The sequence below is a fragment of the Eumetopias jubatus genome, unplaced genomic scaffold, assembly GCF_037043125.1.
Source record: "Eumetopias jubatus isolate StellerSeaLion01/CBP00866 unplaced genomic scaffold, mEumJub1_p1.0 scaffold_12, whole genome shotgun sequence".
Classification (NCBI taxonomy): domain Eukaryota; kingdom Metazoa; phylum Chordata; class Mammalia; order Carnivora; family Otariidae; genus Eumetopias; species Eumetopias jubatus.
In genome coordinates this window covers 25320058-25347158 of record NW_028274818.1, presented here as the reverse complement: position 1 = coordinate 25347158, position 27101 = coordinate 25320058, and the positions used below count along the sequence as shown (strand labels likewise).

Genomic DNA, 27101 nt, shown 5'->3' with positions numbered 1-27101 from the left:
GGGCCTGGGGGCCCGGCCGGCCTGCCGTGGGGAGCTTTCTCCCCTCCGAGGACCGGGGCTGAGAGCGGTCAGCCAGGAGGCCGGGGTCCTCTGCCCCGCGTGGCCCTGGCGAGTTGTGTCATCTAAGTCAGGGGGACCCTGCCTGCCTGGCCTTTCCCTCTCAGTCAGGTGCCTCAGGCCTGCGGGTAGCTGACCACGGCCCTGCGTCCTGCCTCTTTTCCGTCAGGGGTCTCAGAGCGCTTCGTAGGCTGTCAGGAATCTCTGAGGGACGTGTCTCGTGTCTCGTGAGCTTTATCTGGGGCTCTTTTCCGGCACATCTTTGCATCAGAGCAGGAGCTTGAGGGAAGAGGAGGGAAGCGCTAACATCCCCTGGCGGCCTCCCTGTGCTGGTGCCGCGTCGTGTTAGCTCACCCAGCATCCGCACTCAGACATCTGCTGGACGTGAAACACTTGCCCCAACCCTAGTTTCTGTTCTTCCCTCCCAGACCTCTGCTCCAGCATTCCTCGTGTCTAGCGGTGGCCACTCCATCCTCCCAGTTGCTCCAACCAGAGCCCTTCAGAGTCTTGCTTGACTCCTCTCGGACACCCCCTCTGCAAATCCCTTGGGCTCCACCCGCAAAATCTGTCCAGAAGCCAGCCGCTTCCGCTGCTGCCATACTGGTCTTGGCCACCACCACCATCTGTCGCCTGGATCTCTACAGTAGCCTCCTGAGGAGGCTCCCTGCTTCCTTCCTTGCCCACACAGGCTGCTCTCAACACAGTAGCCAGAGGGAGCCTATTGAAATCTAAGTGGGATCACATCACTCAGCTGCTGAAACCCTCCTGTTCCCTGTGGGGGCTGACACTCTGCTCTTTGTTCCCCTATGGCCTCCTCTGCAGCCACACTGCTGTTCCTAGAGCATACCAAACTCACTTCTGCCTCAGGACCTTTGCACCGCCTGTTCCTGCACTGATCTGCTTCCCCTAGATTCCACATGACTAGCTCCTTTGCTTACACTACTTCTTGGAATTCTTCCTGAGATGTCACTTTCCCACAGAGACCTTCCTGACTACCCTGTTTAAAATTGCAACACCCCAGCCCCCTCAGCCCCCATCCTTCTCTGCTACTTTCTTTTGCTCCATTGCACCTGTCACCAGCTAACATCCTGTGCATTTTATGTATTTATTTTCTTGTTTGTGCTGCTCCCCACCATTAAAATGTAAGTGCCGTGAGGGCAGAGATTATGTCTGTTTCTTTCATAAGTGGATTCTCAGGGTCTACAACAGTGCCTGGCATGTGTAGCTGTTAATAAACACTTGTCAAGTGAAGGACTAGAGCCAAAGCTAAGAGAGATTATATAACTGAAGTGCCACCCTCCAGCCCTGCTGGGGGTGGCACCAGAATGTGAATTTGGCTTTTAATTCGGGGTGGGGGTGGAGGAAACCTGGAGGAGACCTCAAACAGGAAACGGCTCCTACAGCCCGGGTCCCAGGGAGGGGCAGCATGGTGAGGGCTCCCATTAGGAGAAGCAGGGAGCAATGTGGTCAGAGTTTGTGCATTTAGTAACAAGCAGGAAATTGCTGCATGATTTCGAGCAAGTCAGGTCTCATCCTGAAGCCTCGGTGTCCTCCACGGGCCAGCAAGGGGATGTGAATGGTGGGTCTCTAAGGGCTTCTCCTGCTACCGTTCCCAAAGTTCGGCCCTTTCTCACTGGGCATATGGCGGCCTCTGGGCGAGTGTCCGCTTCCTTCCAGCCTGGCTCCTCCCTCCCCCTGTACCACTCGCTGTTTTGGCACCAGCAGGAAGTTCTGGGCTGGTTGGTGTGTGCCCGGGAGGAAATGACAGGAGGTAGGCTGAGAACTTTAGGCTCACCTGGCAGGTGGGCAGGAGGGGAGGGAGGCCTGGTTGTGGGGAGTCCACGCCCACAGTTCCTGAGGGGGACTCTTCTCCAACATCCCCCAGCCCAGCATCCCTGGGTGCCCAGCTCCCTCTTGCCCTGGCACCAGTTGCACGAGGACAGCCCCAGATGGCTCCCTGGCCCCGGGGACAAAGGCCACACTGTGCCCGGCCTTGGGCTGGCCTCGGGCTGGGTCACACTGAGCCCTTCTGTCCCCGGATGGGGGTGAGGGGCAGACAGCAACAAGGTGACAGGCCTTTTTCCTGTCCCCCTTCCCCCTTGACCCCCCAAATCTGAAGAGCTGATTCTCTCAAGGGAAAAGTGACAGAGGCATTTTATGTCTTGAGCGAGGGAACAACAGGGAGCATTCACTACTCGGTCTGCCCTGTCACACCCAAGACCCTGCAGGGTTCAATGCCCCGATTGTCCCCAGCAGAGCGAGGCATCCACTCTCTGCTGTGGTCACCACCCCTGCCGCCTGCCTCGCTGTCACCACCAGTAAGTCCATCCTTACATCTGACCTCCGTCCTCCTGCTCAGTGACAACCACTTCCTCCGGGTCTCTCTCGCGTGGTGGAGGACAGCCCGTCCCCATCCCTCGGCATCGCCTGGCCCTGCGTTCCTGCTTGAGAAGCCATACTCTGCTTTACCTTCCTTCTAGCTCCCCAGGCCACCCTCCATCCCACCCCAGACCCAAGCTGGTGGCTCCTAGCTCCTAACTGAACGGAGGGGACAGCACTAGCAGGCGCCACTCAGGGCTGGTTCTCTTTTGTTTTGCAGAAACCGGGGGCCTCCCTCCTAGAAGGCTTCTAATGAGCCCCCCTCCCCGACAGGCAAGAGCAAGGGCGTAAGATTTATGGCAGCTACTGGTGGATTCCTGAGCACAAACCCAACATGCCATCCCATAAATCCCAGACTGCTGGATGGCTTTATGGGGGAGCCCTGTTTTTAGAAAGGGGCGTGACCAGTCCCTCTTGGCAGAGCTCAGACCTGAAGGAGCCAAGTGCCTGGCTCCCCCCTACAGCCCTAGACTAACCGTGACCGAGCCTGGGGCATCAGTCTGCAGGGCAGACATTTCTTCCCCTGTGTGGTGGTTGGGGGTGGGTATGGTGGGGGTTCTGCTGCTCCACTCGGCCTGCCTTCTGTCTTCTGCCTCCCTGCACCTCCCCAGCTCAGAGGATTCCCTGTCTCAGCACAGTAGGACAACCTGGAATCCTGGGTGGATTACCATCCCTTACCTAGACCTCAGATGCTTCTCACCGTGGCTCCATGTCCAGATCACTGGGGATGCTTTTTTTTTTTTTAAAGATTTTATTTATTTGTCAGAGAGGGTGGGGGGCACAAGCAGGGGGAGCGGCAGGCAGAGGGAGAAGCAGGCTCCTTGCTTAGCAGGAAGCCTGACGCGGGACTCGATCCCAGGACCCTGGGATCATGACCTGAACCAAAGGCAGATGCTTAACCAACTGAGCCACCCAGGTGCCCTGGGGATGCTTTTTTTAAAAATTCATTTTCCCAGTCACCATCCTCAGTTCCAGACTCTGAGAGTGAGACGCAGGAATCTGAAATTTTTAAAAATACTCCCTGGTGCTACTGATGTTCAGCCAACTTTGTAAACAACTGACCTGTCCAATGGGGACATCTCCACTCTCCTGTCCTGCTGGGAAATGTGAGGCAACAGGTAGGACACATCTAGGTCCTCCTGTCCCTGGAACCCATATGCTGCCACTGTCACGAAGCTTCCATTATGGGACAGGCTCTGGCCCCTGGCTGGCTGCACACTCCAGGGTAAGGCGGGGTGACTGCCCGCTGGGAGCTTCGCGTCCACCTGTGCCTCCTACAGACGGCGGCCCCAGAGCGCAGGGGGCCAGGGAGGAGCGGCGGAGGTTGGAGGGCAGGAATGAGCTTAGGGCCGGGGAATCCGGAAAGTCCGAGGTGCTGGGCTTTGCCAAGGAAGCTGGAAGAACAGCTTCTGGTACCTTCTCCTCAGAGGAGGCATCAGCAGCCCCTGAGTTCCTGGAGAATAGGGACCGCACTTCACTTCCCCCCCCCGCCCCGTGACCCCAGCACATAGGAGCTACTTGGTGCTCACCTGTCGACTGAATGAACCAAGTGAGACTCCAGGGCCCAGTGGACAGAGATGGGCTCAGCTGGCGGCAGCCGGAGGAAAGAGGACCTGGCCGCCCCCCGACCCCCATCCCATCCACTTCACCGCCCCCTCAGCTCTGGGCTCAGGAGCCCGCTGGCCCAGGGAAGGGACCCTCTCCAGGCTGGCTGAGGAAAGAAGGATGACCAGGAAGCAAAGCAAACATGTTATGACCCAGAATCCCTTAAACCAGGGGGATTCGGGAGGGGTCTTTGGCAACAGGGAACTGGCTAGTGATTGAGAATGGGCTGTGCCGGGTGCTCGGGTAAAAGCTGGGAGAGGGTGCAGGGTGGCCCTCTCCCATCACAGGACCGGCCCTTGGCAGGCGTCGGTGGGGCGCTTGGGAGGCCTCCTGGTCCCTGCTCCACCAGGGAGGACGGGGGGGCAGCCACACCCGGGAACTTACGAAATCATGGAGGGGAGTGGCGGGGCGGGGGGTTGTTTCAGGGCAAGATACAGAAGGAAGGGTCTGCAGGAAGAAACAGTCTCACTGCGTGGCCAGCAGGGTACCCCCTCAGAGGGCACAAGGGCTGGGGAGCCCCAGGGAGGGAACCCTTTCTGGCTCGGGGAGGGGCCTTGAGGTGAACAGAGCAGCCCACCCTTCTCCCCCACTGCGTTCTCTGCGGTGTGGACACCCTGCCCCCTCGGGGCTCTGGTGTGAGAGGAGCCCAGCCTCCTGTCCCTGAGGCCCTCGTTTTCTGGCAAGCTTCTGTGTATCCCCTGAGACCTTCAGCTGCTCCCGACCTCCCACATTTCAGCTGGAGAGATGGGGTGGGGCCCACTCAGAGGCACACGTCCCCTCCCTTGTCCCTTCTCCTTTTCTGGGCCCCAGGGACCTAGGACAAGCCAGAGGGGGACCTCCAGGTGTCAGTATGAGGATGAAGTGGGGTTTGGACCAGACTCTGTAACAGGGCCGCAGGCCAAGCTGATGTTCAGCTTCTGGGCGTTAGTCAGTGAGGCTTACTGGCTGTTGACATATTCAAGCTCTTACACACAAGTTGGTGAAGAGCTATTGGCCCGAGTTCTGGTCCCCTCCCTGCCATTCCAGGCCTCTTGAGAATTCTGTAGACCTCCAGGAGCCCAAAGGTTACCGTCTGGCCTGCTGAGGCCCCCAGGACCCTGCCAGCACGCCACACTGCTATTATGAGCAGCACTTCGCTATACTGCTTACTTAGTACATAGTGTGACTACCTCCCCAGGGCAGGGGCGGGGTGGGGGTGGGGGGTTCTGGGGGGCCGGGGGAGCGGGATTCACAGGGAGGAAGAGGGCTAGGTCCTGGAACCTTGGTGAAGAAGATGCAACCCGGGCTCCCAAATGCGGGGCCCCAGAGCTCGATGGGCAGACGGAGACCAAGACCCAGAATTCGCATCTGCTGTCAGCCCGGCCTGGTGCCTGGTTCTCACCCGCGCTGCCCCCCTCTCCCGTCTCAGGCCCCACTGCCTGGTCCCCGCTGACCATGAACAAGATGAAGAACTTTAAGCGCCGCCTCTCCCTGTCCGTACCGCGCACCGAGACCATCGAGGAGTCCTTGGCCGAGTTCACAGAGCAGTTCAACCAGCTCCACAACAGGCGCAATGAGGGTGAGGGGTCTGGCCGCCCCCCGCCCCACCCTTGACGCCCCCCACAGCCCCTCCTGGCCCTCCCTGACCCGGCCCACACTGCTGGGGGAGGACAGAGGTGGGGCGGCAGACTCCCTGCCCCCCCCTCCCTCCTCCTCCCTCCCTGGGGCAGAGGGACAGGGTGGGCAGCTGACGCCTCTCCCTCTCAGACCTGCAGCTCGGGCCTCTTGGCAGAGACCCCCAGCCAGAGTCCAGCACCGTCTCCCCGACAGACAGCGGGGAGGACCCTGGGCAGCCGTCCCCTGGCATGCAGTACCGGCGGCAGAACCAGCGCCGCTTCTCCATGGAGGTGAGGGGCTCTGGGCTCTCCCCTGTGGGCACGGCAGGACACACCGGACAGTGTGTGCCCAAGGAGGGTGGCGGCCTGGGAGCCAGACTTCATGGGTTCAGATCCCAGCTCTGCTGTTGATCAGATCTGTGACCTTGAGCAAGTGTCTCAACCTCTGTATAGCAGTCTCCTTGTGTTAAAATGGTCATCGTGAAGATTAAACAAGTTAATATATGCCAAGTGTCTAGAACAGTCCTGGTACAAAACGAAGCCAGACGATTTGACTACTGTTCTTATGACTCGTCTGCATGGGTCCACGTGTAAGAAAAATAGGCTTCCATCCGTTGGAATCTCATTCTATAGATGGTTATGCTGCAGCCCAGAGAGGGAAAGGGACCTCCTGAGGTCACACAGCAACCCCTGCATGTTCACATATGTCTCTGAGCACATCTTTGAAGCAGCTGCGAGCCTGGGGTCACAGCCCGTGGTTTGGCCCTGCTGGGGTTGCTCTACAGGGAAAGCCAGGCCCTGGGTGAAAAGTGAGGGTCCCACAGCACGAGGTAACATGGAGCAAACACGGGCGTCCCTGTCTCATCCCGGCCACTGCAGGACATCAGTAAGAGGCTGTCTCTGCCCATGGACATCCGCCTGCCCCAGGAATTCCTGCAGAAGCTACAGCTGGAGAGTCCAGACCTGCCCAAACCGCTCAGCCGCATGTCCCGCCGAGCATCCCTGGTGAGTCCCAACAGGGTCAGAGGTCACCAGGGAAGACCCTCCTCCCCCAGCCTGGACACATCAGTTGGGGTTTGCCTGTACGGCGGGCGCCTGCAGCAGTTTGTGGGCCTCTGGCGCCACCTGCTGGCTTCGGCCAATTCGCAAGCTTCTAGTCCTTGGTCAACGTCCACTCCCCTAGGTGAGTCCCACCAGGGCTGGAGCTGAGCCCCAAGCCCTCTCTGGGCCCCCACAGTTTCCACTGCGGTGAGACCCATAGACCAGCTGACATGTGCTTTCCGGTCATGGCTGCTTATCCATATTTCCTTGGGAGCATCTTGCAAAACGTGGACTCTGGCCCCCACTCCAGATACCTACAGAATCAGACTCTGGGTGGTGGGGCCCAGGAATCTATATTGTTAAGGGTCGGGTACCACTGAGCTAGAGGAAGTATGCTGATGAGAGAGACTGCGGGGAGGCTGGTTCTGAACTTGAAGTACAGTTGAGAACAAGACACAGTTTCTGCCCACGAGGAGCTAGTAGTCTGAGCAAGGTAGAGACAGACAGGTGTTGAAGGTGTGCGGCAATCCCAGGTGCCCCAGCCCTGGCTCCGCCCCCTCCACTCCAGGGGAGGAAGAAACTCATACCTCCTAGGGTTCCTTCCTTTATCCTGGGGTTAGAGGGGAGAGGCCAAGAGGCAGGACTTGTGGCCGCCCTCGTCCCTGCTAGGCTCTGTTGTTGCCTCTCCCTGATGGGGGTCTCATTCGCTTCCCTCCTGGAGGCTGTCTGTGGGGCATCATGTATGTGGGGCTGTGGGGCCTTCAGGCTCACAGGACCCTATGTCTCTCCCTCTCAGTCAGATATCGGCTTTGGGAAACTGGAAACATACGTGAAACTGGACAAACTGGGGGAGGTAAGAGGCTGGGCGGGACAGTGAGGAGCAGGGACAGGGACTCCCCTGCCCACCCTGTCCTGCCTTCCCATCGCCCCTGCCCCCTGGAGGCGTACTGTCTTGGCTGTCCAATCTGGCCCAGCCTTTTGCAGTGTTGAGGGAGGCCCAGGTCTTGGAGGCGGGCATGAGGATGGAGTGGGGCCCGTGGACTCTGGGCATAATCCAGTTTGTCTGTCTGTCTGTTTTTCCTGCAAGTGTTTCTCTGGATTCAAATCCCGTCTCTGCCATTTACTAGCTGTGTGGCCTTGGGCAAATGAGGGGACCTCTCTGTGCCTTAGTTTCTTGCTCTGTCAAATGCAGGTGTAATGGCTGTGTCTCCTAGGGCTGTCGTGAGGATGGACTAGGTTACTCTAAGAAGCTTGCGTACACGCTTAGACTGCACCTGCCGCAGAGTAAGCGCTGTGGGCCGTTAGCTATTTCTGTTCCCACTGCGCCACGCTTTGTGTCAGGGCCCTGGGGCGGCCGAAGGTTTCCAGACAGGAGGAAGACACGGCCCTCTCCCTCCAGGAACCCAAAGAGGAGACCTACCTGTAAACATCAACATAAGGAAGAACAAAACTGTTATAATAGAAGGGCCCCTCGCCTGCTGGGGGCTCGGGGGAGGACAATTCATTGTGAACAGGGAGGAGTGAGGGACAGAGTCAGAGAGAGATGGGCCTTGGAGCAAACACAGAACCTCAGTGAAAGGAAAAGAAGGGGGAAGGGCACAGCGCAAGCAGAGGCACAGAGAGGAGGGCGCTGGACAGAGGGTCGTGGGCCCTGAGTGTGGCTGGTGCTGCCGGGGTTCTTGTCCCCAGGGTACCTATGCCACAGTCTTCAAAGGGCGCAGCAAGCTGACGGAGAACCTCGTGGCCCTGAAGGAGATCCGGCTGGAGCATGAGGAGGGGGCGCCTTGCACTGCCATCCGAGAGGGTACAATACCCTAGGGTCCTGAGCTCCTGGGGCTCCCGGGAGGAGGGCTTCATTGACCTGAGCCCCAGTGGGAGCCTAGGGGCAGAGGGTCATTGCTGGAGTGGCGGCTCCTAGGGCTGATCCCAGGAAGAGAGGGTATGAGGGGTGTGTGGGGCCCCAGGGACCCAGGTGGGCCTGTCGCCCCCTACAGTGTCTCTTCTGAAGAACCTAAAGCACGCCAATATTGTGACCCTGCATGACCTCATCCATACGGAGCGGTCTCTCACCCTGGTGTTTGAGTACCTGGTGAGTTGGGCTGGGGCTAGCAGATTCTTCCCTCTGTGGTGGGGGTGGGGGCAGGGTGGGGGGCAGCTCGGGCCTTGTTCTAGAATCAGGTTCTCAGATGCTCCCATGAAGGAGTGGGCCCAGGGGTTTTAAAGGCAGCTCAGACCTTGGGCCCTGCCTGGGGAGGGGCTTCCAGCCAGGGGTCAAGACAGGTCGGGGCTGAGCCAGGCTCTGTGTTCCAGGACAGTGACCTGAAGCAGTATCTGGATCACTGTGGAAACCTCATGAGCATGCACAATGTCAAGGTGAGGGCCTCCGTAAGGACCGCCTACCCTCAGGGGCCCCATCTCAGTCCCCATCTGTTCTCAAGCCCAGCATGGGAACCCACTCTCACCACCAGGGTCCCAGTTGCTGAGGTTGCTCAGACCTGCAAAGGTATGAGGGTGTGCAAGGTCACTGTCATTCAGGGAATACCGGGAACTGTGCTAAGCGCCCTGCCCCACCGATGCAGACACACACCCTCTGCCACCGTCTAGCTGATGATATAAAATCCCCTCTCCAACTCTGAGCATCAGTTTTCCCAGGTGTCAAATGGGTACATGGATGAAAGTAGGCTTCTGAAGAAGCTTGAAGGGATGAATGACCCCTTCTGGTCGTTGTAAAAGAACCAAGTGCATAGCTCCCCACCCCGGTGGGCTTCCCTCAGCTCCCAGACCGGAGAACGCTCTGGCCTCCAGCACCCTGCTGCCTCTGCTGCACACCTGGTGCCCTCCCCTGTGGATGGGATTCCCCGGGATGGATGGAGCCCAGGATGGAGCGCAGCATGGGTGGAGAACGGGTAGCTCCCCAACGACCTCGCCGCCCCTCCCAGCCATGGGGCAGAAACACAGGGTCTCCCAGGTGGGACACACCCTCACCTTCCCCTGCTCACCTCTCTCGTCCCATCCTCCCTCAGATTTTCATGTTTCAGCTGCTCCGGGGCCTTGCCTACTGCCACCGCCGAAAGATCCTGCACCGGGACCTGAAACCGCAGAACCTGCTCATTAGTGAGAGGGGGGAGCTGAAGCTGGCTGACTTTGGTGAGGGCCGGAGCCCACCGGGGCCAGGGGGCGGGTCTGGCACGGTCTCCTAAGGAGGTGGGTGCTGTGGGAGAGGGAGCTGGGAGGCTCAGTAACATGTCTGTCCCCAGGACTGGCCCGGGCCAAGTCAGTGCCCACGAAGACCTACTCCAATGAGGTGGTGACCCTGTGGTACAGGCCCCCTGATGTGCTGTTGGGGTCCACGGAGTACTCCACCCCCATTGATATGTGGTGAGTAAGCGCCATGGGACCAGGGTGAGGGGGGTTTCCACACCCCCACCTTCCCTTTTGCTGCCTCAAGGCCCTCTGCAAAGAACTGCCTAACCTCCTGCCTAACTAGAAGCCAGGTGACATCCTCCTGCAGTAACTGGATGGGAAAGAATTAAGTCTGGAGTACGTTAGAGTTCCCCTGGCTCTAAATAGACCCTCCAAGGCTCTGCTTCTGAAATCCTCCCCCAGGGATCCCGAGGAGGTTACCAGAGGGTACAGGAGGACTGCCACAGTAAATATGATGAATCTTCCCCAAGCATCATTTCTACTGAAAATTTTGGAAAGGATTTATTACTTTTGTGTTAAAATTAACATGCATATGATTTGCTATAGAACGAAAAATATCAGCCCAATTTTTAAGCAGAAACCCAGGTTTCTGATGAATGATCACTGTGTTCTGTGCTAGGGGGTCCCCAAGAGAATGGATTTATGGACTTCCCTCTTCCTGTGGGGGCAGAGTTTGAGATAGCGCTGCTTGAGGAACTGGCACATGGGTGCAGACCCAAACTCTACGGCGTGAGGGGAGAGGCTAAAGCGCCCTAGAGCCCAGAGGAGCCCCAGAGAGAGGCCCCAGTGGCGGACTGGGCTGTGCTAGTCTCCCCTGTCCTGGGCCACCCCACCCGGGGCCAGGACCCTTGCAGCCACCACGGCCGGGGCATCACTGGTGCCCTGGTGGAGCAGTCCTAGGAAGGGCGGGTGCGAGGAGGCCCAGCCTGACGCCGCCCCTGCGCATTGCTCCCCGCAGGGGCGTGGGCTGCATCCACTACGAGATGGCCACGGGGAGGCCCCTCTTCCCCGGCTCCACGGTCAAGGAGGAGCTGCACCTCATCTTCCGACTCCTGGGTTAGTCTCCGGCCGTTCCCTCCCGTTCGCCACCAGGAGGCGCCAGAACTCCGTCCAGCCCAGGCGCAGACAGGGCCTGGGAAGAGGGGCTCCCACTCGCTCTCAACGGGGCGGCGACCCCTGTGGCCTCCGCCATTCTCTGCCCCCACCCTCTTCACTGCATCCTTCCCAAGTCGCCCGTGGCCCTGGCCCCTCACTCTGCCCTTCCCACGCCCTCTCATCTCCCCAGGGACCCCTACGGACGAGATGTGGCCCGGCGTGACCGCCCTGTCGGAGTTCAGAGCCTACAATTTCCCGCGGTACCTCCCCCAGCCGCTCATCAGCCACGCTCCCAGGTAGCCCTGGCGCCCCACACCTCCTCGCCTGCTCACGGTCCCCGCTGTCCCTCCTGGAGGTGGCCACGCACACCCCTGGCCCCTGGCCCTCCCACCCAGGCCAGGCCTGAGTCAGCTCCTTCCTCCTGCAGGTTGGACACTGAGGGCATCCACCTCCTGACCAGCCTCCTCCTGGTGAGTGTGCCCCCAGCTGGGCCCAGGGACAGGCAGCCGGAGAGCCAACAGCGCTGAAGCCCCAAGACCCCACCTGGGCCCTCCACCCACATCTGTGCTCACAGCTCATGCTCTCCCCCATATTCCTCCCCGTCGCCCCACCCCCGGGCCCAGGAGGAGCGCTGGTTTCCACGCAGCCGTGGGAGCGGGCACACTCTGAGCTCAAACCCCAGTTCAGGCCCACTTACTAGCTGTGTAGCCTTGGGCAAGTTATAGAACTTTCCTGGGCTTCCGTTTCCTCCACTGCAAAGAGGAATTAATAATTCGTATTTTATAAACGGGTCACGAGGACAAATTGAGATTATGGAACACAGTATGGTGCCTGTCTTGAAGGAAGCGCACAGGGGAGTCGCTGGCATGACATGTTACTGTTGTTAATGTTATGGCCATGGTGGCTTCAGCCTCTGTATTTCCATCCCAAGAGGAGGTCACTCTCTGGAAGTCCCAGTTTGGGTTTTCTCTCAGTGGCTGGAGGCCTGGGAGCCGAGCCCACAGTCGGCCTCGGGCTGGCTTGGAGGTGGGGGCTGGCAGCGGCCCCCGCAGGCTCCTGGGTTAGACTCGGGTCCCTCTCGTTCTGGCCGTCTAACTCAGTGTAGGGGTCGCACCGCGCACAGGGGTCCCCAGAGTCCCCCAGCCACGGCCCCATAGCCCACCCCGTACCTTTCAGTACGAATCCAAGAGCCGTATGGCTGCAGAGGCAGCCCTGAGCCACCCCTACTTCCGGTCTCTGGGAGAGCGCGTGCACCAGCTTGAAGATAGTGAGTATCCAGGGAGGCTGGGGGAGGGGCCGGGGTCACCCCGAACCGAAGACGGGGGCGGCCGCTGCGGGGGAGGGGGGGAAGAGCTGGGACGAGGGGCCCAGCAGCGTGGGGGCCTCCCCTCCCCGCCTCGGGTTCCCGTCTGTGCCTCAGCGGCAAAACTGTGGGACCTGGGAAGCCGCCAGCAAGGCCCAGCTAGGGGGCTCCTGGGCCAGCCCTGAATGAAGGGGTTCCCCCGGCCAGCGGGCGCTCTGTGGGCGTGGGGGCCCCCGTGGGCTTGGCTCTCTCCCCACCTTTCTCCTCTCTCCCCACAGCGGCGTCCATCTTCTCCCTGAAGGAGATCCAGCTCCAGAAGGACCCGGGCTACCGGGGCCTGGCCTTCCAGCAGCCAGGTAGGGGCTCGTGCCTCCGCCACCCCCTCCCCTAATTAGGGGAGACCAGGGCAGGCTGCTCCTCCCTCTTGAAGAACGGAGTGAGCCGTTCTTCAGCATGCCGCCCTCCCTCAGCATGCCGCCCTCCCCGACATTGGCCTCCCTGGGCGGGGCATGGGGAGCAGGGAAGGAGCTGGGTTCCCTATCTCCTGCCCAGGCTTCCTCCCTCCAGTGTGCCCCTTGTCAGCCCCCAGCCCAGACACCACGCTGCATCTGACAGAGCCCCGAGGAAGGGGCACATCTCTGGGCTACATTCTGTCTGCAAACCCTGAATTCTCTTGCCTCCATTCCGGGGGAACCATACCTTGACTCTAGAACAGCTGAAGGCCTCAGATGTGACAAGTGTGTTATTTCATATAATCCTAAAACACCCCTTGAAGAAGTTGGTACCTTGTGTGTGTGTGTGTGTGTGTGTGTGTATTTTCAGTAATCTCTACACCCAATGTGGGGCTCAGACTCAGGACCCCAAGATCAAGCATCACAGGCTCTACTGACGGAGCCAGCCAGGTGCCCCGAAATAGGTACTATGCAGGCTCTGCATTTCGTATTCAATGGATCTGAGGCACAGGGGAGGTTAGGTCACAATTTCACACAGCTGGTAAGTAACCGAGTTGTGATTCGAACCCAGGACCGACTGGCTTCCGGGAGCAGAATAGCCCTGGAGGACGCCCTTCGCTCCTGGTCCCCGGGGCACCCTGCTGCCCAGCCTCCTCTCTGCAGCCCCACCCCTTCCCCTCCGTTCTCCAGGCCGAGGGAAGAGCCGGAGGCAGAGCATCTTCTGAGCCGCGCCCACCCTGCTGCGGCCCCAGGAGCCCCAGGGACAAGAGGTCACAGCGAGCACAACGGCACAACGGCGGGCAGGACGGGGCCTGCGTGGCCCTGGGGGGACTGAGGAACAAGGGCTAATGGTTGGCCCAGAAGACCTCTTGGCAGCCATGCTGGCCACGGCTGTTTCCTCTTCCTGCTTCCCACAAGTCTCCCCAGTGGCCTTCACCTCGACACCAACCCCTCTGTCGTCAGCCCTGGAGCTGGGCTTGAGCTGCTTTCCTTGGGGGGAGATGAGGAGGAGGGGAGGGGGGACCGCAGACCCTTTCCCACCCTGAGGTGCTTGGGCACCAGCGTGGGACCCACACAGACGGGAGAATCCTGGCGTCAGGCTGAGCACTGTGCCCCGAACATGGGCACCACCGTACCTCCCCGCCAGGGGCTGCCTGCCCACACGTCACTCACTTGCTTCCCCTCTGAGAGCAGGAAGCTCGGGCCACCTTGTCTAGGACCCTGGAATCCTGGGTGCCCACGTGTGTGCCAAAGCCCACCCCCCACCTGAAGGGCAGGTGTCCCTAGAGCGGCAGAGAAGGGGAGCCCAGCCCACTTCTCCACATCCTCACCCTGTCCCCATTCCCCTCTCCTGGCCAGAGGCCCCGTATGCTGCTGGATGCTCAGCTGAGTCCAGAGGTGGCCAGTCCCACCAGCTGCACTCCTGCCACCTCAGCTGGCTCCTGTCCATCCCCCCATTCTGAACGGGATTGCCTTAAATTGGCAGGTGATAGAGCACTCACTGCCCTTGGAGCTCTAACCCAAGCTCCTACCTGTCCACCCTTTCCCGAAAGTAGCTCCTGCTTATCATGCCTGGGTCCTGATAAGCCAGCCCGGGGCCGGGGTCCGGGGGACGACACCCAGATAGGCAGGGTCACCCTGATGCTGGTGCCAGGCCAGCCTCAGCTCCTTGGGGCTCGCACAGCCTCCCCTGTTCCCTCCTTCCCGGCCCCTAGGGCCCGGTCCCATGCTCCACCCCATCCTGGCACCAGCCTCCCCATGCCCCCGGGCTCCCAGAGGGCAGGGTGTAAATGCCTCAGTCTAAGGTGACGGAAGGTGGGCTAGGACACACAGGCTTTGATCCCCACCCTAGGGGGCTGGGAGTTGGAAGGCCCGCAGCCCTGAAGAAGGCCCCCCCTCACCACCCCTTCCAAGCACGCCTGTTGTATTCCCAAGGTCTCAACACTTGGCTGAATCTCCAATGGCAACGCCAAGGGGAGGCCAGGCCCAGCTTCTCTACGAAAGCCCCCTGCCCAGCCCCACCCCTCAGCCCGAGGAGCAGCCCTGGAGGGTCTTGGCCTCCCCACAAGTCCCTCCCCTCCTCCCCGCACTGTACTGTGAATGTCCCGTGACTCAGCACAAAGACAGATAATATATTTAATTCATGTTGCACAGAAAAGCTGATTTTGACAGATTGATGCCAAAGATGGAGGATGGAAGGCCCTTCTCAAGGCCTCATGAGTGTGGGTGGGGCCTGCTTGTATATGTATATATATAAAGTGGACAGAGAGTTTGGTTCATGTGCATCTCTGAACCCACCCTGGGCATGGGAGGGGTGCCCTGCACCCTTCCTGCTGTATTCCGGATGTTGCTGCCTCCAGAGCCGGAAGTCAGCTCTGGGCCTTGTGGGGAGGAGCTGAGGAGGCCTTTGCTCGGGGACGGGGCCTGAGGGGTGGGGCCGGCCAGGAGAGCACAGAGGGGGCCCCGGGGAGGGGTCTGGGAGCCAGCTGCTGTGGCTGCCCCTCTCGTTCCCCCAACCCAACGGCTCCCCGACCTCTTGGGAGGGAAGGAGAGGAGGTTTAAGAGAGGGTTGACATGGGGGATGGCCAAGGTCAGGGCACAGAAGGAGGGTGCACATGTCACTAATCCAATCCAGCAGCGATTTCTACAAACTTTGAATCCACCTTCTGTTGCCCAGATCGCCTTTTACCTTGGGGGCCCACAGCCTCCTTTCTCTCTCCCAAAGCTCTCCACATCCTGCTCTGCTTTCCAGTTCAGTGTCCAGGTTTGCTTTCCCAAGAGCACTGTGAGAATGCCAGGCCCCAAACGATACCTCCTGACCCTACCTGTCCAGCAGCCTCGGTCCCCACTGGCCTTTCCCTTCACCACGCCCACCTGGCCTTGGCGGGGGCATTTGTGGTTTGCAATAGCCCGCAGCTGCCTGACAAAAGGTCCTAATCAGTGATGGCTGCAGGGGTGGGCCCTGGGGCTGACTCTCCCCTGCCCCACCCTTCCCTTCCTGTGGGCTCCCCGTCATCCTGCCCCTACTGTATGGTCCAGTGGTCGGGGCTGATGTCCCACAGGCCACTACTGCCTTCGCCCTACCGGGCCGCCTGGCCCAGCTAAATGGTAGGCCAGGCCTCCTTCTTTTCTTCCTTGAAGCAACTCAGCCCCTTGCGGCCCATCTTTCCACCTCCATCTGCTTGGACCCCTCCTTCCCGTCTCGACGCTCCACAGCATTCCACCAGCCCTTCGGTCTCTAGAGCAAATCATCAGCACCATGAATTGGTCACGGACTGGTTGGTCCTGTGCTGGGCGCCAGGACACCCAGGTGCATGTGTCCGCCTTCACCTTCCAGGAGCTCAGGCCTGTGGGCAGAAAGGGCCTTTCTTTACCCAGATTTTGGTCAAGCACCCATTGTGTGCCAGGCACTGTGTTGGGCCCTGAGGGTGGGGCAGTGAATAAACCAGCAACGTCCCTGCTGTCATAGAGCTTAGAGAGACGTCACCCACATAACCACAAGGCACATCAAGGGTCAGCAGTGTGATAAAGCAAAATCAAGCAGGGTCAGGGGAGATGTGATGGCCTGGGGTGGAGGCGCTCTGATAAGATCAGCGGGGAGCAGTGACTTGTGAGGGGGAGCCATGTGCACCCCCAAGGACAGAGCATTCCAGCAAAGGCCCTGAAGGGCCTGTGTGTGTGTGTGTGTGTGTGTGTGTGTGTGTGTGTGTGTATGAGCAAGGAGGAGGCAGGCTGGGGCACCAAGGCCCGGCGGGCTGGTGAGGTCGCCAGGAAGCAAGGAGGAAGCGAGGATGCCCCACTCCAGCTCAGATTCATTCGCTCAGATCTGCTGGTGGTGGGGCCAGGCATCAGCACTTCTGAAAAAGTTCCCCAGATGACCCTAATGTGTAGCCAGGGTTGTGAACCACTCATATGGGGTCTTGTGGGGCATGAAGGGGTGAAGCTCTGGGTTTCATTGTGAAATGGGAAGTCACTGACCTCTGTTTTCCAAGGCTCAGAGAGGCCCCGTGAGGAGGGTGCTGTGAGAGGGGGAGGGGAAGGACACCCCCACCCTACAGGCCCAAGGAGGGAGCCCAGAGCAAAAGGAGGAGGGAGGGGCCTCTTTCATGCGGGTGCTGTGAGGCGGGGGCTGCCATCACATTTCCCAGGTGAGGTGGCTGAAGCTTTGGGGTGAGCCTGGCCACGCTGAGAGTAAGCGGTCTGGTCAGAATTTGAACCCAGGTCTGCCCACCGGAGCAGCACCACGCTCTGCGCCGCACCACCTGCCTCCCAGGTAGATGTGGGCTGCTAGCACGGAGGCTTCACCTCACTTGTCTGCACAGAGGGTACACTTCGGGGATCCTGGAAACTGGGAGCAGCACCGTCGCCCTCCGGCCACCTACAAGCGTAGGTGACCATAGGCACCAGAGGGTTAGCCGCCAGTCACTGTCCCCCACCCCCGCCCCCCCACGCACCCCCCAGCTCCTCCTCCGGACCCTGTGGACCTTCCACCATCCATAAATCGACAGGGCAGCGTAGGGCCCCAGCCGAGTCCTGCTCCTGCGCTCTGGCTACTGCCCTTTCTGATGCTCAGCGCTGGGCTCCAGGGAGGGTCACGCCCTCCTCGGACAGAAGGGCACCTCCTCAGACACCTGCCCATCAGCCCTTTCTCCTCTCCCTTCCTCCCTTCTTAGGACCTCTCTCTGCCCTTTTCCCTCTACCGCCCCCGCTTCCTGCCCCTGCCCTCCTTCCTCTTCCTGGTGGGGGGAGTACTTACACCTGGGGAGCGGCCATCAGCCCTGGCCTCCTCCCTAAGGAACAAGATTCTGCAGCCTCCCCGGGCCTCCAACCCCTGAGAAGCTCTCTGGGTGCCAAGTGTCATCCTGTCTCTCGCCCTCATGGGTTTTCTGGTGAGGCCAACACGGGGCATGGGGTGCCGTGGCCGCGGCTGTGTGGGCAGGCAGGCTTCAGCCGGAAAGTGGCACACACGTGGCTCTGCCCTCCCGGCTGCGGTCAGCGCTCCTCCCTGCTTGGAGCTCCCAGCCCCGTCCCCATCTTCCTGACGCCTCCTTCCCTCATTCTTTATTCATCTGAGGGCTCCTGACTCTATGCCAGGCTGTTTCCAGTACCCGGGATACAAACTTGACCCTGACTTAGACCCTACTTGGGGGAGCTCAGAGTCTCAGAGTCAGTTAGGATGTGGTCTTGGCTTCCTCTCACGAGATCTCAGTTACTTGGGGGGAAGGGGAGTTGTCTTTTAGTCCTTTTAAAATTTACCGAGATCTTTTTTTTTTTTTCCTTTTACATTTCAGAGACAACAAAACCTTTTTATGCCATCCACGTTTTCCCTGGAGAAGGAGTCCGCCGGGCCCTGGGTTCTCGAGGAGGAGTCTCGCATACCCAGGGCTCCAGAATACATGGACTTGGATTCAAACCCCACCTCTGCTGCTTGCAAGCTGGGTCACCTTGGGCATGTTCCTTAACCTCTCTGTGTCTCAGTTTCCTTCTCTGTAAAACAGAGATAGCAGCAACACCCCTTTTCTCAGGATCGTGAGGATTCATGCAAGGGGCTGGGCACCGAGTGCTCGTTAAATGGTAGCATGGATGCACTGCACACGCACACCCCCTTCTCTGATAGGAGGAATTCCAGCTCCTTCCCTCCCCTAGGGATCCCAGTCCTGGCATTAAAACTGGGCACTTTTTCTTTTCTTGCTTTCTTGACCCTTGATAAGATCTCAGTCGTTAGTAAGAATGTATTCAGCACATTCTCCCTAAAAGATTTTGCAAGACTTTTAGAAGATGACCTCAACCCAGTGTTTTGTCTCCATGGAGATTTAAATGTAGCTGGGGAAGTCATCATGGAAGAGAGTCTGCAATAAAAGCATTGGGTCAAGGTGTCACTCAAAGTGGGTCGGCTGCCTTTGGAAGTAGTGAGTGCTCTGTCTCTAGAAGCACTGAGGCAGACGCTGGGGCAGCACCCATTGGGAATCCCAGGGACAGGCACTGTCTCTGCTCAGTCTGACCAGCTTACAGAGGAAGGCGCCATCTTGGGGTCGGCCGGATCTGTACCTGGTCTGACTGTATTCTTTGGGTCTCTACTTTGCCAGGCGGGGCAGCAAGGGATGGCCCACAGGTGAGAAGCATTGCTCAGAGGAGCTGAAGAAAACGTGGCCCACAGTGGTGGTGGTGTACAAACCCCCTTCCCCCCTGGATTCCAGGAGGCTGGGCCACCCTCCCAGTGAAGTAAGTCACTCACTTTACCACAAGACTACCTTGGCCTTTCAAGAGCAGGGAGTGACTCTGGGGTGCGGTAATGAACAAACCCAGGATTCCTTCTTAGGACCTCTAGGAGCCGATGAGTGGGAGCATTGCCTTGGGAAGAGGAGATGGGCCCAGGGGTTCAGGGCAGGACCATTTCCTGCCGTGGGCACCTACCTTGAGAGGTTATCCTCAGCCACCTCTGATTGTGCACCTCTGGCCAAGAGTTCCGCTTGGTAATGGAGTTGACTGCCCAGCTTCACCCTACGAGGCAGTGGGGAAGGCTGGGGTGGACGAGCAACGGAGCAGTGCAGTGTGGAGGTCAACAGCCTGGCTGCCTCCATGTGGATGCTGCTCCATCACTTCTTGTTGTGGGACCACATCACATGGCTGCTCTGGGCCTCAGTTTCCCCATCTGTAAAATAGGCTGATTGTAGGATGAATGTGGAGATGAATGAGTTAACACACGGAAAGCACTCAGAGTGTAGTGGCCACATGGAAAGCTCCACATAAGTGCTGCGTAAGTGCTAGCCTTGCTATCTGTCTCCCAGAATGGCGACAGGCAACCTCATTCTTCTGTTTTCACTGAGACTGCTGTGACCAGAGGCCAGAGGTTTCCCACTAGAGGGAGGAAGGGTTGTGTGGGGGCACAGGAATGAATAAAACCCCTTCTGTCTGTGGGGAACACCCGTCCTCCCAAACTGCCATCAGAATTTGAGAACTGCCATGTCCCTCATCCTAACACATCCCTGTGTTATGCAAAGTGCTGTAAGCTTGACACACTACCTAAATTTAAAAAATACTTTAACAGACAGTTATTAAAAATCTCCTTGGCCCAAGCAAGTCTGTGAAACACTAAAGATTTGGAAATAAGTAAAGTGCTCTCTCCTCAAGGAACTCCCATCTGGTCAGGGAAAGATAAGCCAATTGCATAAACTACAATAATGGCTTCGAAGTGGGCTTGGTTATCCGCACCTCACATATGCCCCTGTGATAAGCCCAGAGGCCTTGCCCCTGTCAGCCTCCCGGCCCTCCCCTTCCTCAGCCTCTGCGGTACCTGTGAGTTTTTCAAGCCTCATAAAGTGAGTGGCACCTGCACCCTCAGTTCAGTTCGTGGTGGTGAATAAAAATGAATTAACATAAAAATGAAACCCCTGATATATCGGGAAACTGCTGGAATCCCCTCTTCCCCAGTTCTTCCTTCCCTTCCCAGCAGCAGGGAGCCCCCCCACCCCATGCTACCCCTGCCTTGAGCTCAGACTTCCTTAGGCTTAAGTGCCCATTTACAGTCACAGGGTAAAGCCAGTCTTGTTTCTAGGTGTTTCCAGACCCTACTCCCTCCGCCCCCGCCCCCAGGATGCTCAGAGGAACGTGGCCCCAGGTGCAGAGGGGGTCCAACAAGCCATCAACTGTCTACTGTCATCTCCCCCGCAAGGTTCCCAAGCCCTTTGTACCCCGGCTCTGGGCCTCCCAAGGGCAAGGTTCCCAAGCCCTTTGTATCCCTTTGTACCCCAGCTCTGACCCTCCTTCTCGGGCTTGTGTCTGACCATCCATGGCATGCTCTGCACTCTTGCTGCTGGGCCAAGGACCCACCTTGCCCTGAGGCGCTTCCTCCCTCAAGCCTTTGCACCCCCAGAGTCCATCTGTCCGTGTTCCCTCTGTCTGGACTTCTTCCACCTCCTCAGCAGCTCCAGCTCGGTCAGACTCACTGGGCCTTGGGCAGGTGGCTTCCCCTTGCTGGGACTCAGTGTCCCAGTCCTTATCATGAAGGGGGGCCCCAGATGCCCTGGAGCATCCTCCCTGCTCCAGATTCTACACTGACCTGTTTTCACTTTAGTGTTTTGTAAGAGTCATTTCCCTCTCTCCTCCTTTCAAGCTTGCCTCAAACTCTCCTCTTCCAGGAAGCCTTCCTTATTCAACTCCTTGAACACTTTTTATGTGCTCAGTTCTGGTGGCACCTGGTTGGGCTACACCCATGCTGATGCAAGGACTTAGGGGCTTTCAGTCCTTCATAAGCCCCATCGCCCAAAAGCTCACCCAAATATACACAACCTGAGTAAAAACGGAGCTTAGTATGGAAATGTGACCTCTAGGTAAGTCCTCCAACACCCCCCATCTCCAACCAGTCCTACCCCCAAGCCCAATTATCTAGAAAGTCTAACAGCCTGTAATCTTTTTTTTTTTTTTAAGACTTTATTCATTTGAGAGAAAGAAAGCATGCATGAGAGGGGAGGGGCAGAGGGAGAGGGAGAAGCAGACTCCCCACTGAGCAGGGAGACTGGGGCTCGATTCCAGGACCCTGGGATCATGACCTGAGCCGAAGACAGACGCTTAACGGACTGAGCCACCCAACCACCCCTCACAGCCTGTATTCAGTACTCAGGTTCCCAACGTCTGTCAGGTCTCTTCCCAGGGTTCAGATCCTCAACTCCCCGGGTGGTCTTCAGTGTGATCTCCCCCAGGTGTGCCAGCCCACTCCAGCTGCTTTGTTAAGGTCATGACACCAGTTGGTGACCAAGTAATCCCTTGGCAACGATGGTGGCACCTTCACGCCCAGAAGCCCATTTTGCTCTGACAACATCCTGTGAGGTAGACAGGGCAGCAGGATGACCCCATTCCATGGATGAGGAAACTGAGAGCCTAGAGGTTTAACACCTTGCACACGGTTATTTAAATGACAAAGTAAGGCCTCTCACCAGGTACGCCTACCTGCCTCACTGCCCTCTAAACTGCTTTTTTTGCCAGCCAGGATTTTAATTCATTCCAGCGTGGAGCTCTTGAGACCTTGGCCCCTAGCCCTGGCAAGAGAGCCAGAATAAGCAGATTTGACCTCTAATCTGACTCGCCCAGCTGGTTCAGAATGCAGCCACTCCTCACCTTCCCTCATCCACAGCTGCTCTGGGCCCCCTCTCTGCACCCCTCCTTCTCCTCCTCCGGCCCTCCCACTAGCTCTGGGAGCCCTGGGGTGGGCGTGGGGTGGGGTCCCAGGAGGATGTGAGCCTAAGGACAGGCGGGATGTTTTCCCTACTCCACATTGTTCTGCCTGTGCCCATTGTGTGGGCTGAGAGCTGGACGTCACCAAGTTGCCTGGCAGGCTTTCAGCAGAGCTGGGGAATATTTCCGGAGGGAACTGACCCGTTAGGAATGACTGAAGCTTCTCAAAAGCCTTGGTATTTCTTTGGATCAGCCAGACTGGGGCAGCCGAGGCAAGGAAGACTAGATGACTCCCTGCCCCTGGCCCACCTGCCGTTTGCCAAGAGGGCCTTGTCCCACAGAGCGAGGGGTTTGGGAATGTCAAGTGGCGGGGAAACGGGGCGGGGTGGGGGGTAGAGGTGGACACAGAGGGCTTGCACGGAGGGGGAGCCACATTGAATGGCTGTTTTGTTTACATCACCTGGCTCCAACTTGGAGTTCCCACACCTGAGGATGGGAACCCATCTAGACAACTTTGAAAAGCCTCATTGAGCTCACCCCACAGGAAATGCAAGGTTAGAAATGTGTTAAAGCAGCTCAGGGTTTGGATGAGTAATGCTGGGTGTCCACTCCCAGGGAAGGCATTTATTAATGCATCCCTCTCTCTACCTCAGGGCTGGGTGTGCTCCAGAGGGGACCCGGTGCCGGCAGCTGTGTATCCGTGTCCCCTCACGGTTTGAGCTAATCCTCACAGCAAGACCAATGGGCAGGGGCGCCTGGGTGGCTCAGTTGTTAAGCGTCTGCCTTCGGCTCAGGTCATGGTCCCGAGTCCTGGGATCGAGCCCCGCATCGAGCCCCACATCGAGCCCCGCATCGGGCTCCCTGCTCCGCAGGAAGCCTGCTTCTCCCTCTCCCTCTGCCGGCTGCTCTCCCTGCTTGTGTTCTCTCGCTCTGTCAAATAAATACATAAAATCTTAAAAAAAAAAAAAAAAAAACAATGGCAGGCATAGTAACCCACTTTTCATAGATGAGGAAATGGAGTCTCGCAAAAGTTAAGGAATTAGTTCCAACCCCCTCCCCCAACACACACACACAGCTATTTCTCGGCAGAGGTCAGATTTGAACCCATGTCTGTGATACTGTGAAGTCCACGTTCTATAGCAGGATTTCTCATTCACATGCCTAAGAATTGGCTGGGGAGGGGCGCCTGGGTGGCTCAGATGGTTAAGCGTCTGCCTTCTGCTCAGGTCATGATCCCAGGGTCCTGGGATCGAGCCCCACATCAGGTTCCTGGCTCAGCAAGGAGCCTGCTTCTTCCTCTCCCTCTGCCTCTCTCCCGGCTCATTCTATCTCTCCCTCTCTCTCTCTCTCTCTGTATCTCTGTGTCTCAAATGAATAAATAAAATCTTAAAAAAAAAAAAGAATTGGCTGGGGTGCTCGCTAAGAATGCAGAGTTCTGGGCCCTGTCCCCACGCTACCCCCCTCCCACCGTCCCCCATTCTCATTCAATAAAGCAGGGTTGGGTGGCAGGAATCTGCATCTTTGCCAAATAACACAGGTGATTCTGAAGTGGTTGGGCCATAGGTTGAGAAACACTGCCTTGGGGTCTGGGCTCCATTCTATGACTTTAGCCAAAGGGAGCCCCAACCTGGTCTGGAAACATGGGTGCAGTGGTAGGCCCCTGCCAAGACCTCAAGGGGTGCTGTCTCACCTCACACGTCCCTTGCCTGACCAGGGAAACCCGGGAGAGGCAGCCTGGAACATAAGAAGACAACCAAACTGCAGCCTAGAAAAGTCTCCCATTACCCACAAGATGAACCCGCGTGACGGACTCAGGGATAAAGGGGTCCTCGTTCAACCCCAGGGTGTTTGTGGACCCCTGCCATGGATAAAAGCTTGGCACAGACACCTGGGAGATCCTGGATGGCAAGGGGTACAGGTTGCTCAGAGCTGGGTGCAAGCAGGAACTTCCTGCTTTAGAATTATTTGGGGTTTGGGGATGCCTGGGTAGCTCAGTCTGTTAAGCTGCTGCCTTCCGCTCAGGTCATGATCCTGGGATCCCAGGGTCCTGGAATGGAGTCCCACAACCGGCTCCCTGCTCGGCAGGGAGGCTGCTTCTCTGTCTGCAGCTCCCCCTGCTTGTGCGCTTTCTCTCTCTCTCTCTGACAAGTAAGTAAATAAAATCTTAATTAAAAAAAAAAAAGGAATTATTTGGGCTTTGCTAAGAATTCAGAGTCCCGAGCCCCAACACAGATCTCCATAGTCAGAAGCTGTGGGGGGTAAACTCTAGGGATCTGCATCTAAAACACACTCCCCAGGCAATTCTGAAGCAAATAGAAGTTTGGGAAGCTGTGCTTAGAGTGTCTGGAAGGCAAGGAACTGCTGAGGCACGGGGACCCCAAGAAGGCCCCAAAGCTACAGCCTGGGCTGGAAACCCCGGGCTGCAGCTGTGGGTGAGCAGAAGAAGTATCACACTCGGTGTGTGCAATTCTGGGTTTGAATCCTGGGCAAGTGATAACCTCCCCGAGCTCAAGTCCTCACAGGCCAGATGAGGTTCATCTAGACCACCTCCCCACGTTGCTGTGACGACCCAGGGAGCGTGCTGTGGGCACTGAATGGGCAGCAGCAGGTGTGTGGTGGAAGAAGCTTATTCTAGGTTTTTAGGCGATGCCAACAGAAGGCTCCTGGCAGCATCCAGTATCCAGCAGGCACAGACCCACTTCATTCCATTGGAGAGCCAAGAGCTGGATTGGGTGTGGGGGTTTGGAATTCAGACCTGTGACTCTGGACTCTGAGGGAGTGGCCTGGGGCATCCTGGGAGGGTCAGGGCTCAGGCTGTGGCCCACAGGACTCCGAAGCCCCACTCAGGCCTGGAGGGCCGTTGCCACCACTCCACTCCCCTGTCCGTCTCTCCACTCCCCTGTCCATCCATTCTCAAGTCCCTTCACTCCACTTCAGGAGGTCATACCAAAAGCATGGGCTCTGAGGGTCAGCTTGAGCCCTTCCCCATTCTACCCTCACTGTTCCTCATCTTGTTTCCCTGCTGTTGTCCCCGCTGAGCTGGGGGCCCTCACTGCTCCCCCTCTCCTCCCCACCACCCTCAGGCAACTCCAAGGACCCTCTCCTCTCTTCCTTGACCCTCACACCCTCTTTAGAGGCTCCTTTCCCCACCCACCCCGCAAGAAACTCAGGGGCCATCCTCAGGCCCGTAGCCAGCTCCTTCCTGGGGAAGGATCTACTAAGCCAATTCATAGCCAGGAGGTGAACTAGGCATACCCAGGCCCTCCCCGGGAATATGTGCACTTCACAAGAAGCTGCAAATAAGAGGCACAGTCAGCCTGGAGGAGGGCCTCTCCCCTGGCAGTTTAGCCTTGTGGTTAGAGGCACAGGCTCTGGAGCTGGAGGGTTCAAATCCTGGCTAGACCATCCACTAGCCAAGTGACCTGGGCCACCTGCTTTGCCTCTCCATGTCTCAGTTTCCTTGTGTGCAAAACAGAGACGTCGTCAATGTACCCATTTCCTTAATTCAGGGAAAGCACTCAGAACACATCGGGCACATACTAAGGTCTAGGTAAACGTTAGCCAGTAGTGCTTATTAATGGAAGGATTTCGAACACCGGGCTTCATAGGTGACTGCCCACGTCTGCCCAGGGCCATGTGCCTGCCACATCCAGCCTTAGCCCTGGTGCTGTTGTCAGAGGGTTGTGCTGCAAAGGATGCCAGTGTCCAGGCTCTCAGGCTGGGACTGATCCTCTCCGGCAATCTCCTTGGGAATAAGGGTGAGAGCGACAGTGGCTGGATAAGGGGCAAGTCTGTAAGAGTATCCCTTAAGCCAGGGCATAAATGGAGAGGAAAGGAACTTGACCTCCACCCTCCGCCATTTCCTTTAAGTTCAGCTCCCCTGTGAACCAGGGGCGGAGTTTGGTGTGAGAGATGCTGGGCACGGGGACTGTTGGTGAATCACGGGTCTATGCATTCTGGGAAACTGGGAACGAGCGGGATTCTCCGGCAGCAGGTTTCTTCTGCATGAATCTGCAAAATGGCAAGAAGACTCAAGTCCTCCAGGCAAGGAGATGGGCAGTGGGGCCCTGCTCTGGTCACTCCTCCTGCTCCCATCTCCTCCCCTCTGGCCAGTGTCCCTCCAGGAAGGGGCGGGCAGGAAGACTGGAAGGTTCCTGGAGTGGGCAAGTCTCTGCCCCAAATGTCACCTCCTCTCCCAGCCCCACTTTCTCCAAGGACATGAGAAAAGGGCCTCCCCTGCCTCCTGCAGACCCGTCATCCTGGGAGAGCCCTTTCTTCTCACATGGGACCACCGCGGCTTGGTCCAGGACCCACCGTTGGCATGGAAGCTGCGGCCCTATCTGAGAATGCGGCTCACGAGGAGGGGACCTCGGACTGCAGCCAGATCAGGCAGAACACCGAGTTCACACCCCAGAAACTCTGATACACAGAAAGGAGACACCAAAGTGAAGGGGGGCGGACCGCAGCCAACAGTACCTCTCTTAGCACCTCCGTGGTGCTGAAGGTTGAAGGAGCCGTGAGGGAGTAGCTGTGAGGCCCTGAACTTCCCTGGCCCTCCCGGTGAGCCAGGGGCTGGGCTACACCTGGAAGCACGGTGACTCATAAGACAAAGGCCACACACGTGAAGAATGCAGTGCAGAGGGAGACAGTGGGTTTCGGGGCACAGAGGAGGGCGCCCCCGATTCTATCTGGGAGGGGGGACATTTGAGCTGGACAGACTGGGTCACGTTACTGAAGGACAGGGGAGAACAGCCAAGGGGCCTTGCTCAGGGGTCATAGATCCTGGGTGGGGGGATGGGGAGCAATAGAGGAGTACGGAAATGCAGGCAGGGGCCTCGACAGGCCTCTAGAAAGGGACTGAGCTTTATCCTGCAAACAGTGCGGTGGAGGAACGTACATGACTTTGTCCTGATTATTGGAAGCCGTACATCTTTATCATAAAAAAACTGGAGAAAAAATAGCAAAAGGAGAAAGAAGAAAATTAAAATCATTCGGATGCCAACTACCCAGAAATAACCACTGTTAACATTTTGATGTTTTCCCTGCAGATTCTTTTTTATAAAGAGAATTTTAAAAAGAGGATATGTATGATAAATATAATATGTAACATACAGGCATATTAATTATAGCGAAATGCATAGTTCATATTAAAAAATTATGTTATATTAGAACATCTTCTGAATTCAGAGACTATAGATT

General features: G+C 57.8%; 1 protein-coding gene and 1 long non-coding RNA gene across 5 annotated transcripts in view; one reads left to right on the top strand and one right to left on the bottom strand.

The window, feature by feature from the left end:
- Positions 1–15019, top strand: part of CDK18 (cyclin dependent kinase 18) — a 30649-nt gene extending 15630 nt beyond the window's left edge. For 3 of the 4 annotated variants that reach the window (XM_028120264.2, XM_028120268.2, XM_028120266.2), the window contains exons 2-16: positions 5450–5599; positions 5788–5927; positions 6516–6641; positions 7474–7530; positions 8367–8481; positions 8672–8766; positions 8988–9050; positions 9701–9824; positions 9935–10055; positions 10840–10937; positions 11167–11272; positions 11404–11446; positions 12153–12243; positions 12558–12635; positions 13422–15018. In XM_028120264.2, the coding sequence (XP_027976065.1) occupies positions 5450–5599; positions 5788–5927; positions 6516–6641; positions 7474–7530; positions 8367–8481; positions 8672–8766; positions 8988–9050; positions 9701–9824; positions 9935–10055; positions 10840–10937; positions 11167–11272; positions 11404–11446; positions 12153–12243; positions 12558–12635; positions 13422–13456 (1442 nt within the window). In that variant the 3' untranslated portion in view covers positions 13457–15018. Of the gene's footprint in view, positions 1–5449; positions 5600–5787; positions 5928–6515; positions 6642–7473; positions 7531–8366; positions 8482–8671; positions 8767–8987; positions 9051–9700; positions 9825–9934; positions 10056–10839; positions 10938–11166; positions 11273–11403; positions 11447–12152; positions 12244–12557; positions 12636–13421 lie in introns of all 4 variants that reach the window. The other variant, XM_028120265.2, reaches the window with a different exon arrangement.
- LOC148162776 (uncharacterized) lies at positions 14843–17592 on the bottom strand. The gene is made up of 2 exons (XR_015766441.1): positions 17488–17592; positions 14843–16078 (listed from the first exon to the last, which is right to left on the bottom strand). It is a non-coding gene; the product is annotated as an uncharacterized LOC148162776 (long non-coding RNA).
- Positions 17593–27101: the final 9509 nt, after the last annotated feature.